This window comes from Anas platyrhynchos, chromosome 2 (genome assembly GCF_047663525.1).
Source record: "Anas platyrhynchos isolate ZD024472 breed Pekin duck chromosome 2, IASCAAS_PekinDuck_T2T, whole genome shotgun sequence".
Taxonomy (NCBI): domain Eukaryota; kingdom Metazoa; phylum Chordata; class Aves; order Anseriformes; family Anatidae; genus Anas; species Anas platyrhynchos.
In genome coordinates this window covers 2,821,734-2,836,075 of record NC_092588.1, presented here as the reverse complement: position 1 = coordinate 2,836,075, position 14,342 = coordinate 2,821,734, and the positions used below count along the sequence as shown (strand labels likewise).

At 40.5% G+C, this 14,342-nt stretch overlaps 1 protein-coding gene across 4 annotated transcripts in view; it reads right to left on the bottom strand.

The window, feature by feature from the left end:
* TSNARE1 (t-SNARE domain containing 1) overlaps positions 1–14,342 on the bottom strand; it is a 448,956-nt gene that overhangs the window by 247,261 nt on the left and 187,353 nt on the right. For all 4 annotated transcript variants that reach the window (XR_011807322.1, XM_038174847.2, XM_038174848.2 and 1 more), the window contains 3 exons: positions 5,456–5,546; positions 2,199–2,273; positions 653–709 (listed from right to left, as the gene is read on the bottom strand). Coding sequence is in view for 3 of the 4 variants with exons in the window: in XM_038174847.2 (XP_038030775.1) it covers positions 653–709; positions 2,199–2,273; positions 5,456–5,546 (223 nt within the window). In the remaining variant the exon portion in view is untranslated. The remainder of the gene's footprint in view (positions 1–652; positions 710–2,198; positions 2,274–5,455; positions 5,547–14,342) is intronic.

Genomic DNA, 14,342 nt, shown 5'->3' with positions numbered 1-14,342 from the left:
TAAAAGTTGTTCTGTGTGCAGGACTTGAAAGGACAACCTATTCTCTCCTGGACTCATGCCACAGCTTATCTGATCTCCTGGCATCATACCTCTCATGGAAATCTGTGGAGATGTCTTAAACTCACTCACGTTTATATGTATATATGTGTTTGTATTGCTATGTGTATATATATATGCATATACATGCCTATATACACATGCACACATTTATACCCTTGTTACATACTTGCACAGACACACATTTCATCATATATAAATACACACACATGAATGCATGCATGAATCTAAATATAAGCACAGAATTATACATACTCTGACAACATACATATATAGTATTTGTTTATTGACAAACTTCCTAATATAGAGAGAAAATGGGAAAAAAAAAGGTTGCATTTGCATATGTTTATAGTTGTTAGCCACAGTTTAATGTAGATTAAGAACACAGAATACTATATCTTAAAACTGAAGATAGAGCTTTGATAAAAAAACATCTTACCTCCTTTGACAAAATTACACTTGGAGTGTGATTTCACTTAGCCTAAGAGCCCAGCTCCCAGGGTAGTGGGTACAGGACTGTTTTGTTGAATTTCAGAGTAGACAAAACCCCCAGAAAGACCAGAAAAATAGTTCCACGAGACACACACGAACTTACCTGTTTGCTACTTCTCTGCCCAGTAGGAAGCAAAGCTTTGGATTTCTCTGCTATTTTCTGTAAAAAAGGAAAATAAAATTCAATTCAATTAAAAAGAAACAAAGAAAAGAAAAAAGAAAAAAAAAGAAGGAAAATGGTTCAGAAAACAGAATACAAATATTTAGGGAAGAAATCATATGAAGTTATTTTTTCTGCTTTTTAAAGAACAAGACAAAGACAAAGCTCTTGCTGTTTAGAAAAAGAAAGGGAGTATAACTGCATGAAAAAGTTTGGTCTTGCAGGAATTAAAAGTCTTCAAAGCTTCCAGAATGACAAGGTTATCAAAACCGAAACGTGTATTTAAGAAATGACAGCTAGGACGTGGATAAGTAGCAATTTACCACTCAGATTGGTTTCCTGACGCAACCGGGCATTCACAAAATGTGGTGGCTAATTTTGGCACTTCTGAATTGATGACAGTTGTGGGTTTTTTTGAAAAGCCACACGTACAGTTCAGATGGATTGTACTCATGAGCATTAAAAAAAGTATGAAAAAGGTGTGTGCATAAAGGGGTGGGGTCCTTTACCTGGATCCTTCCAAACTCTCATTTAATGGGATAAAGTCATTTAATCTAAAGTCCCCATACTTGAGTTTCTGAATATTTTTTTTAATTATTATTATTTTTTAATCATAGCCAGCAAATGTTTGGCAATCAATCAGAGTGGTTCCGATAGAGATATGTTATTAAGTTTATGTTACCAGCCAAATTTCTTTACAGCAGGATAATTCCAGTATATTCTTCCCAAACTCAATGTAGTAGTATAAGAAAGCAGTGAGAGTTTGTGCAGGTTGTATTTGCACAGAACTTGATTTAATGTTCAGATTTGTTATGTGCAGGTAGCAGTGTGGGAGAGAGACGTGGTTTGAGGATGGTAAATTTAGGCTGCTACTACAGTGTTTAAAAGCAAAGCAAATGTGCACATCAGTGGAGTCTCCCAGGGTAAAGTGGGAGAGCAAGATGTGAACGGAAGAGCTGGAGTTCAGGTTTTGTTTGTTTAATTAAACAGCTTGATCTCTGTGACAGGTCCAACCCACAAGATGCATTTGGAAACTTTCTGGCAGAAACACAGAGCGGCACAGCCATACAATGGGCTAACATTTAGCATAAATATCAGCATTGCCTATACATTATCTGCAAACAGAGAAGGGGAAAGGGATGCTGTGCAACCACTTCTTGCTCTCTTATTGAGTGGAAAAATGCCCAAAAATGTCATGGCTCAGCCATGGGTACCACTGAGCATCCACTAGATATACAGCCTGCAAAGGCACCATTTCTTGTATTTTTTTGCTATTGTTGCAGAGCTGTTCAGCAGTCACATGCTTGCGCATATTTCAATATAATGATACACTACTGGGCTGATAAAATAAAAGAGGGAGGGAATTACATGTGAGCAGCTATGGAGATGAGCACTATGCAGATGTTGCACACCTCTGGGAGCCACGCTTGCTCCCACATAGCATGATCCCAAATTCATGCACTGAAGGGGGGAAGAGAGAGCCCCTTACCTTCTGCACAGCTCCATATCTCTGGATGGCATCAGACAGCTGGTTCTTCAGCCTGTCCAGCTGAAGTCGTTCCTGCTGTATTGGGGAAAACAAAACAAAACAAAACAAAAAAAAAAAAAAGGACTGATTAGCAGGTCTGTAGAGATAAATGAAGCTGTTGACTTAACTCAAACCACCTGAGTTGACCCTAACTATTGGGAATAGTTCTGGTGGGAGACACCAAATAAACAAGGTGGACAAAACTGAAAGGTGGAATTAAAAAAAATCCAGTTTCCCTGAGGATGCCAGGATGCTACAATGCTGTGCTCTTTCTGGCAGTTCCAAAAATGCCATCTTGGATATTCAATATAACACTTGTGTTAGGACTACAGCATAGTCTGTGATCTGAGCTGGACACCTTTTGTGCCAGCAAAATATAGAGGAGTATTTTTTCCCTCCAGCCTGCTTACGTGGAAGGAGTCTCAATTCCATAACTGTTCTTAAAGACTCATGAAACATAAGCAAATAAAGACCTTAATACCATAATGAGAAGAAAATGGCTGTAGCATTGTATGCTGCTTCTACTTACTAAAACCCAGCCTCAGACTAAGCAAACAAAACCCAATATATGTTAAAGCTACTACTCCAAAACATTCACTTTACAGCACTTTCAGCCGTTTCAGACAACTGCTTAAGAATGCAAAAGTGTATTTTATGAAGGATAGGATAAACATCTTTAATTTTTAATGGTAGTATTTTTGTGGAGAAGAATATCTTAGTTGTACAGTTCATCATGCAAAGATTTAAAACCTTTTTTAGAACAGGGCAAATATCATTACTCCCATTCTACCAATAAAGGTCTATAAACTTTGTTACATACACAAAATAAGACAAGATTGCCACCCTGGAGAGCTGATCTAATGGTCTAGCACTCATCCTACAGAAACCTGGAATCCAGATCCTCTCTATTTAAGCCCTTTGAGATTAGTTTAAACAAAGCCCTAAAATAACCATGTGCTATTTTACATCAGTCTCCTGCCTTGTATCACACTGATCCACTTAGATCAGTATCTTTGCTCCTGAAATACTACCAGGTTGCCCAGTTGGGCAATCCTGACTCCAGCAGCACCTGGAGCTTCAAGGGAAGTCAGAGAAACTCCCCCCACGTACCTTGCTGGCTCTGCACTATGGCTGGAAAATAAGGGGCAAATAAAGGTGTTTTTTTGTTAGCTTTCCATGTGTGTGCATTCAAAGCAATACATAGAATAAAAGATTGGAAAGGACTGACTATAAAGCTCCAAATTAATGGAAGGCTTTTCACGCTGTGAGAAATTTTATGGGAAGAAAGTTTGAAATGCTACCCAGATCCCCAAGAGGGACTTGCCGACCCAGCAGTCGATACCCACCAGAATCATTAACTCTATATAAGGGAGAAGGACTACAGACTTTATATAAAAATTTGTAGGTTTAATTATTTAAACTGCACACGGTTAGAAAAAAAAAAGAGTTTAAGGAAAAAAATCTGTTAAATGAATTGACCAGGGAGCAGAAAAAGTTATTATGTGATGCCAGTAGAGAGCGGTGAGTTTATTCCTCATATTACCATAATTGTTTATGTGTCAATTTCCTTCAGCTCCTAAATATTCCCCCTTTAACTTAGCAATTTTTCTCCACATGACAGTAAAAGCTGTTCTGCTGACAGTTTTCAGTGGACACAACATTGGCTTCAAAGGTTAATAATGACGTTCTCGTGTGACACTATAATTGGTTTTAACGTGCCCTTGGCTGATTCCCTTTTGGTCCCAATTTATGTCACAAAATGGAACCCAGAGATCAACATGAAACAGCCCAGATCTCCACACCTCAAAAAAAGACAATTATTGTTTCATCAGGATCTGGTGTAATTATTCTCAGAGTGTGCAAGAGAAAGGGAAAAAAAAATAGGCCTTGCCATCATGAACCAAAATAATGTGTTAACAACCTCCAAACATTAAGGTTGATACCTCTAAGTGAAGAACAATCATTTCATGCTTCCCTCCCTGTCCTCTGGAGAACACCACTATCCATTCATTTTTTAGGTGGTTTGATTTGCACAAGGTCTTCTACCAGTTATAAAGGTAGTCTGGGGTGATTTGACTCTTAAATCCTTTTCTGAGATTCCTGCTTGCAAGTAACTTAAATCTGATCTGTAGAAACCACCTGGACAAAGCCTGGTTCTATTTTAAGAGCAGAGTTTCCTCCAGGTGTGAGGATGGTGAGAACAATGTTGTAGTACAGGATTTTGGGGAATGGCAAAAATGAGTGAGAGTTAACCCCAATTCGGGTAAATTTCTGACCCAGAAAATACACGGATGCTAGAAGCAAGAACGTTATAGAAAACTGATGTCCATAGTCAAGGATAAAAGAACTGTTTTTTTGTTTTTTTTTTCAGCTGCTGAATCACCTGCTATACAGTTGAAACTTCTCAAATCTCACTCCAGCTGGAGTTTGCTCCCCAGGGATGCCATACGGCGAGCTGCTGCTCTTCCCCAAGATGCATACCATGGGACAAAGTCAGCAGGGACGTTTTGGGGTCTAAAGGTCTTTATGGAAAGGTCAGACATCATCTGCTTGTCCAGCCCTTGCACTGGGGACCAGGGAACGGGAGGCACTCATACTCTTTTGACAATGATGTCCATATGAGTTGAACATACTGAATGCAGAACACCAGTCTGTCCACACAACAGATGGAACTGCTGTAGGGTAAATTGTAATTCAAAATTCAGCTCTGATCTGGCCATATAGCCAGTTATTATCTGCCCCCACCGCTGCCTGCCTGCTAGGATACAGCACTGAATACACATCATAGACAAATGCACTGCTCTGCTCTTTCTGGACACTTGAACACATTTCCAAACCCACTGGCACCCAGTGCACCTGCTGCACTACTGAGTCTTTACCCAATTACACATTCATGTAGAGCTGGACAACTTCTGGAGTGCTTTCACCCAAGCTGTGGGAGCCCCTGAGAAAGATGTCAGCTAGTTTTTGTTACTGAATCATTGCTTTCCAATCCCAGATGATCCAGGTTTGGGGAAAACTGCTTTATGCAGCTGTTTTTTTTCCACTTGTGATTTAAAAACAAACACAAGTTATGCTTATTGTGTAACAGGACAGGAACTTAAAACAAGACATGTAGTTAACAGCTTTAAAGCACCCACTACCCACTTCTTTTTTCATTATTCCTCCTTCCACAAAGCCCAGCACCCTCTCCCAACAGCATCCTGAATGACACGTACCCTGGATGAGCCTCTGACAACCTCAGACAGCTGCTTGATGGCTTTGGTGCTAGTCGTGATGGTTTTATTAGTCTCTTGCTGGGTCGCGTGCCTGCAGAGGAGGAGAGACGATGGGAATTGCAATTGAAATTAATTGCATAATGAGACACTTACAGAACTTCCTCAAGCTGCAGAGTGGTCGAGACAACACACCACACATCACATGGAGCCACAGCGAGACTGTGTAAGTCCAGGACCTCAAGCAGGAATGAGGAGGCTGTAGGAAATCCTTGAAAGAAGATACCCCAAACGTCCCTGTTGTGATTAGCACACAGACAATAGACCTGCAAATTCAGGGGGGGAAGATAAGGTGAAAATGGAGCATGGGCAGTTAGCCAGGTCATCACGGTTGGTATGGCGACTGAAATTGTCAAAAGTAGGGTTGTATAGGAGAAAGAGATGGGTTTGGGGAGTTGTCTGATGGCTTGTCCAGAAAAGCTGCGTTGCTTAGAAGGAATTCTAAGAGGCAGATGTTGAGCAGGATGAATTTCCTCACTGAGGTCACCTCCCTGCTAATGATATGCTATCTCCAAAGAAGATATTGCAAGCAGTGAAAGAGGCAGGCAAGGAGCCAAATGAGACCGTTCTCCAGCCATAGCTCTCCCCCTCCTTTGCACCCCAAATCCCACTAACATTATTTCTTGTAAGGACTGGTTGCTGGTGTCTCTGCTCAGTACCACACAAAGTTGGGGGAAGAGACGTAAATGCTGCCCAAAGGCACTTATTACCTCAGTCCCCTGGTTCCCAAGCATCATAAGGTCACTGGGGTATTTTCAGTCTCTAAACTTCTACAGAGAGAACTTCAAATCTTTTTATTGAGGAAGGGGTGGCTTTCAATTATATTTCAATCAAAAACTCAGGAAAGGCTCAAAAAACCACCGAGAGAAAACAATCTTTTTTCTCCCTTAGAGGACACATTTAAGTCACAGTTGTACTGAAAAACTCATTTGTCAGCTACTCTTTTTCAGAGGGGGCGGGATGAAGAGTGAATGGAGTTCCTTGATTAAAAAACTGATAAGACAACTCATTAGGGTCCCTCTGTCCTGAAGACCCAGGGCCAGTCCCAGCCCTTCAGCGCCTTCTTTACTGCTCTGTCAGCACTGATGGAGGCCAAGTCTTTCAAGACTTACTTTCTGCAGAAAGTGCATCTTGTAAGATGCATCTTACAGACCCCAAACCTGGCCTTTTTCCAAGCACAACTTTAGCTACAAAAGCATTGAACCCCCTCAGCAAGCACTCCATTGACTGTCATTTCTACCTGGTCAGAGCAGATGGATGTAGACACCAAGAACTGCAATATTCATCCCCCTAGGAAAGTTCTCATCCACTAAATCATGTTCCCCGTGCAGACAAAACAGGTGGATCATGTTTTGGATAAAAAATCCTGTCTAGGACAAAATCCTTGGATAAAATCCTCTCTAGGATAAAAGTACATTAATTTAATGCATTGGACCTAACAGGTAGACAAGTGAAAGCTTAGCGTACCATGAAGATGACATCTCTTAGCTGCAGAACAGTAATTCAGATGTAAGAGCAAGTGCAGAGAAGTCATAGATGCCATACAGGAAGGAAAAATAATCTAATATGAAGAGAAGATTGGATCAGATAACTGGTTACTCTGAGCTCTCATTAGTTAAATTAAGATAACATTTCTGGATCCATTCATCAAAATACATATCATTTATTTATGATCCCAGGACCCAAAACACCAGCTGACTAATTGCATCACTTTTAATTTGAGATGGAAGAGGTCATATCCACCACAGGCAGGTATTCCATATTGCCATCATCACAGGAGAGGGATCTGGGAATTGAATCCTGTCACATCATCTGCTTTGAGGACTACACAGTTAGCCTCAGCCCCAATGTTTTAATCAAGTAAATCTTGCCACCAAGGGCATGAATTCCTTAAGGAGCCATCTCAAGACTGAGCCTTTCACAACATTGGAGCTGCTGTCCAGACCACATTAAATAATCTGCCTACAAGACAAGTCAGGGATGTGCATAACAGCAATTGCCCATCTCCAAGGTAAAAAGGGTTGTTAGGCTTTTGCATCTGTCCTGCCTAATTTCTAAAGGTAAAGAAAGTCTCCTGCATTTGCATTTTAATGCAAATTTGATGTCAGATACCTTGTGTAATAAATCCACACCTCACACAGACTTTGCACTGGGCTACTACTACAAAAAAAACTGGGAAAAGGAGTACAAAAACTAAAAGTTCTGCTTTCCACCTCTTAATTCAAAATGCATTTAACTAACATGTTAGTGCTTGATTTTAGCATTACCCACTGTATTGCCAGCACAATTAAATTCTTACTCTTTAGCCTCAGAGATATGCTCAGGAATCAGAAAATGATTATATTTAATTTACATTAAATGATATTAAGATCTTCATTAAAAAATAGGGGCCTTGAAACTTGCCCCCTGCAGCATTTTATTTTAATATGTAATGGTAACAAGATATGCCATTATTATTATTGTTATTATTATTATTAGTTTTCTTTATATTCCTCTCCCCATGGAAGTGTGCAAGTTAATTAAAGGGATGTCTCTGATGAATACAATGTGCTTCTGAAAAAGTCCTCCACACAACAGCAAGTTAAATAGTCTACAGAGATACGGAGTGCCTAAAATATAAATGTTGTAAAAGTCTTATCTGGCTACATCGGTACTGTGAAAATTAGCACTCTAAGAGTAAAAACAAAAAGGCCATCTCTTAGGAAGAATAACACCTCTTGCTGTGCATTTCTGTATGCACGGAGATTGCAAAGACAATGCACTAAATAATACAAGAGAGAGCACGCTGCTGCCTAAGAGTTTCCTATGGCTGCTGTTTTCTCTACCAAGGAACTGTGGTCCACTGAATCCATAAACCCCAGCATGCAACTGCTTACAGCTTGTTCTTTGAGCGATCGTATCTGTAATTTATTTATCCTGTTCTAAAATGAGCATAGCGGAGATGCAGATGTGGTGACGGCTGCTTCTGCTCTCTGCAGGGATGGAACGAGGGAGCTTCACTACTGCTTGTGTCGTTCGTTGAGGCTGAATGACCAGGTCAACACAAAATAATCAGACCCCAAATGCAACCACAAAGACCGACGGAGGACAGACTGTGCTCTGCCTCACCATGCCTGCTGCCACTCACAACAATCCCAAAGAGCTTTGTTTTCTATTTGCAGCAGGTGAAAGGCATTTCCACTTAGAATAGAAGGAATGGCTTATTTTACTTTCATCTACCCCTGATATAAGACCAATAACAAGATTTTCAGGTACAGATCCAAGGATACATTTACAATGCTAGTTTAAACCTCGTTAGATTTAGTATCGCCTTTGGGACAGTTCAACTACACAGCAATGGAGCAGGCATTTAAAGAGCTAGGAGGTCAAGTAGGTTTGGGCACAACTAAGCCGGGTAACACAGCATTCATTAATCCCTTCACTTGCCTCTTACACAGCAGCTGTAATGCTTACCACTCCCTGCAGTTTTCTTGTACATAGAAAGGTAAAAATTACAGTACACGGAGCAGGGCACTGAGCAGCACAATCTGTGGCTCAAGCAGAAATAGGTTGGGTATCTGCATTTAAATATATTCCATATTTGTCAGAGGCATAAATATGTAAGGGTGCATCAAGCATGCACAAGGAAATTATCTGCATTGTAAAACTTTAGCCAGCCTCTTGCCTGTCGTACAGCTGGATTTTGTGAAGATCTGTGGGGGCTGAAGATAGGACTCAGCAAACTCTAACTACATGTATATAAAACCTTACACATTGGCCACAGGGACAGCCATGGAGTAGCAAGGAGTACTTTTAGTCCCTGAAGGCTCTGATTCTCCTTTATCCACCTGACCTAGGTGTTCAGCTTTAGAGAATGCCAATTCCAACCCCAAAGCCAACAGAGGTCCTTCATGGTCTGTCTGTGCAGAGGTGCTGCAGAGAAGCCCACCCTACAGCAGCAACCCACCGCTTTTTGGGTGGCTCCTACAGTCCTACAACAGAGCTACGGATATTTCCAGGCTGATATGTCCAACAATTGTGTTAGCAAACACCAATAGGATGGAAAGTCGTGCTGCATTAGACTGCTATAGCTCATGGCCACGGACAAGCCCATGCGTCGTCCCCCAGGGCTGCTGGCTCTGCTGCTGCAAGCAGGAAGGGATGAAAGCAGTGGGCATCTCTCACCTCTGAGTATTTATTGCAGATGTAAACAAAGCAGAAAGATGAGCTAGGAGGAACAGTTGTTTTACCAAGCTTTAAATTATCTTTACTGTATTGTTAAAGTCACCAAAGGAAGACTGGATAAATCTACTTCTTCCAGCTCCACAGTGACAGTCAAACTCTTTTCTTTTCCCCTTTTTTCCCTTTAGGAACTGCTTCTGCATGCTGAGGAACCATATACAATAGAGCAAAATAAGAGTTCTAATTCTGTTCCGTCAGCAAAGCCCTTTTGCATGGGTGTAAATCATCTAGCCGAGTAAAACTCAGGAGAAAAATGGACTGCTACTTCCAAGTTTCAAGCCACACAATATTCTATAATAAAAGCATCATAGATTTCCAATTTGCTTGTCACTTGAAAGTATTAGGAGATGTGATGCTATTTTTCTTCGTGGAACACAGGGGATGGTCTGTGGTTGGGTGGGAAGAGAAGGGGAGGTATTTCACCTGGCTCTGGTGCTACGTCATCTCTGGAGATGATCATGGCTGTAGGGGGGCTGGATTCTGGATTAAAACATCTGACTTGGGGTCAGACAGAAGTCCTCATAAATTTAATCACAGAAATGTGACCAGGGCAATTAAGACAACACTGCAAACCCTAGTTAAATTTTCCATGGTCTTTTTAATACCTATCAGGCACTATTCTTTTTTTTTATTTATTTATTTATTTATTTATTTATTTATTTATTTATTTATTTTTATTGACTCTTACAAACAAATAATTAAAAATGAAGAAGCAGCTGTTGCAAAAATAAGGAGAACGCTTGCCCTAATCAATGCTGCTCTCCTACAGAATTTGACCACTCTTTGCAAGCAGCTTATTCACTGACCTGCTGCCAGGGATGCAGGTTTGTGTTTTTTCAACTAAATTATGTCCAGTACAGTATATAAGACCCCCTCTTAACCCCGTATCACCTACAGATTAAATCAGCATCGCCTCGGACTCCATCTGTCAGGTCATTACTGACAGCTCAGGGAGTGCTCAAAGCAGGACCCCACGGGAAGCAGCTTAGAGCCATTGCTGCCATTAGTCACAACTCAAGTGACTTCTGCTTCTCTCACCCACACTACTCCCCAGTTCACTTTTAATTTTCCGAGTTTCACTTTATTTCCTAATAAAAGAGCCCCTTGGATCCTTTGTGAACGCCTTGCCAGAACGGAGCTATATTACACCCCCCTCTCATTAGTCAGTAAGCCTCTTAGCTTATCAGAGACAGAAATTAATTTAATTTGCCATAACTTCATTTTGATGAACCCTGGTGCCTACTGATCACGATAGCCATTTTTTCCCTGTTGGTGCTAATAAACAAATGACTTCTTTTTAACCATTTTTACAACTTGTGTTGCGCTGAAGTAGTCCCTTGCCCTGCATCATGTTTCTGCAAAAAGCAGGCAGGTTCCTCCTGCCCAGCCTGAGGACCTCATCTGCCCTCTGCAAGCTCTTAATAGTCACCGGTGTTCCTGGTATTACCCCGATAATCCTTTTATCACCCTACAATAAATGTCATCAAACCATGAGTATTCTGATAGCTTCACTCGTGCTTTCTAATTCTGTTGTGTCTTTTGCATTTCTGCTCGATGTCCATGATGAAAAGGTGATGGGGATGCATCCCTGCAGCAGCTCTCAGAGGCACAGAGGTGGCTGTGACAACACCAGAAAGCAACGTGCAATCTCTATACGGTTGTTACCATGCCTTTCTTCCAGTAATTTACTCAAAGTTAGGATGAAAGCTGTCTTTCTAGGTTTTTCAGGAGCACAGGTTTGCTTCATTTTGGACTCTGCAGCAGGACTTAATGGAGCCAGACAACTTGCAGAGAGACACAAGGAGAACAACATGCTTTCTGCGTCCCGCACACAGTCTGCAAACACAGAAAACATTTTATATACTGTACAAGAGGATTAGAAAATGTACCCCTTCCCTGAAATTTCTGGAAAAAATAGATGTTGTCTTAATTTTCTAACCCCAATTCTTTTGGGGAAGGTTAAGGACTTGGCGTCCAATTTATGCAAACTTCTGTTTGTTTTTTTTGTTTGTTTTTATTTTTTAGAGCAGAGGCTGAAAGCCACAGACACAAAATGTGAGAAGCAATATACCAAAATCCCACGGACTTTGTGCAGATAAAAAAAGCCAACTGTTGGATCTGCTTCAATACGTTTTCTCATATTATATACTCCTGTAGGCATTAGCTTCTGCATTTGGGAAGAGCACCAGATAAAGAAGAAGCCTTGGTCCCCCTATTTAGGAATTTCGCATAAATCCCTTCATGGCACATGGAGTACAGGGAACTGCCACGTCTGCATACCCCCAAAACCCTGACTCTTTCTGGTGCTTCAGTGAACTTTTCACTGCTTCAGTGAACCCTAAACCAGCCCCTTTCTTAAACACCAATGCCTTTATCAGTTTCTTTCTGTGAATCCCAACTGATGAAGCAATTTGGATTGACTCGATGAGTGATTTGGGGTGGACGAGTGTGGAAGAACGTGTCCTACATGCAGACATGTATGTAGGAAAGACAGGGACAAATGGCCTGTAGATAAATTGCCCTGCAGATTAATTTAGCCTATTATCCTTCCCACACTTGCTCTCTTAGCTTTAGCATTTAACGTGGGTTTAATACTCAGTACGCTGCTGTGAAAAGTAAAGATGAAGGGCACTTTACTGATGTGAATGAGTGATCGATTGCCTTTGCTCTCCTTGAGAAACTACACTGAAACCATCATTAATAAAAGAGCTGGTGCTTTGCACTTTTGAGTATGAAAAGTTTCGTTGAAGAGATGAAGATATTTCAAGGCTTCATCCTGTTTTTCTGGTGTATTTTTTTTCTTCTGCTTTTGCTGTTTCCTTTGTTTTCTTGCCTTTTTTTTTTCGATGGCAAGAAGATCCAGAGAAAATAGATGAAACAAGGGAATAAATTGAACAAATTTCTCGGACAGAGGCATTTTCACACAAGAAAAGTCATGTTTCATTTAAGAAAAGCCAACTTTGCTTAAAACCAGGCAATTTTAATTGAAAAATGAAACCATTTCACTCAAACGACCGTGAGGTGTTTTGCTATTTTGTGAAGTGAGCAAGAAATCTAAGGCAAACAAACACCTTTCAGCTTGCTGTTATTTTTTGTGTATTTCCAGCTAGAGGTATTAAGGGATTCCTATGTGTATACTTAAATTAAGCAACATGCCTAAACCCAGTCCCTCGGTCAGGATTTAAGTGAGAAAGAAAAGGCATTAGCAGTGATTGTACCACTGAATTGTCAATGTGTAGCAAACAGGTTGTCCTATAAACCTGTGAAAAATGTCCATCCTTTAACTAGCAAAAAATCTAAATAGAAAGACAATGACCAAGTAATTCTTTTGCAGTCTAAAGGGGAAAGAAAAAAAAAAAAAAAGATGGTTTATCATCTCTGAGAAGCTCAGCTTTAAGATTAAACATACAAAGATCCACGAAACACTGCACCAGTGCACAAAAGCAAATGCTTCGTGTTTAACCACAGCAGGAATTGAGTGCTCCATATTTCAGAAGGAAGCATATTGGCAAAGGAAATGTATCCAATGAAGTTATATGGACCACCCTGTCCCAGATGAGAAACGGAGGAAAAGTAACCAAGAAGCTCACAGCTCAACTTGGAGGAAGGTTTAAAATGCGCTGATCTCCTTGGCAGGCAATGTGAAGACACTCTCAAAAAAAAACAACAGCACAGTGGGGTGTCAGGTTTGTCAGAAGTGCACATTTTAGACACTGAAGAAACCCTTCATGAACCTTCCTATTGACGTTAATAAATGTTTCACCCTAAATATCAGTTTGTTAAACTGACCACATGCATGTGGACTGGTATTTACAACATATGTTGAAGATAGATGCAAAATCCACTAATGCTGAAGCATAATGCCAAGTAACTGAGCATTTAGCAAATTCATTGAATGTGCTTCAGCACCATGAGTGGCAGGGAATACAGCAGAGCCAGTGGCATAGTTTTTGGCTTCCAAGACAGGTGTATAAAGATCCTACAAGCTGGATTTCTTGTGACATTTTTCTTTTCCACCTGGAAAACCCATCAAGATGGGACATGAAGATTTTGGGATTAGGCATCTGGGATTTCAGCATATCTGGCCATCCCAGAAAAGTCTACTTCATGCATCTGCAGAATCCATGTGCTGCAGGATCGTATCTTCCTAAACAGAAAAAGCATCCTCTGGACCTCTCATGTATCACAAAGCACACAAACACAAAGACCTTTCTGTCCACAAAAATAAATAAATAAATAAATAAATAAATAAATAAAAATCTTAATCTAGTGACTTTATGTGCTCAAACACATTTCTTTTCCTAAACCAGATCCTGTAGCCCCTGCCCAGCTGCACAACTTGGTCTTGTTTTCTCTCTCTTCCTCCTGTTCCTGCCCTGGAAAGGATTTTGGAGAACAGCAGTACGCAGATAGGGAAGCCAGTTGGAGGAAAGATCCATTTTAAAGTACAATGTGAAATGTAAAAGTCAAAGTTGGTGAAAAGGTTGGCACCTTCTGAACATATTCCCTTGAGGCACATGTGTCAAGGTTTGATTTCTTCTGATTTTTGAGCAAGAGAGGGTAAAAAAGAAAAAACAAAAAAAAGAAAAAACAAAAAAATATATGATGG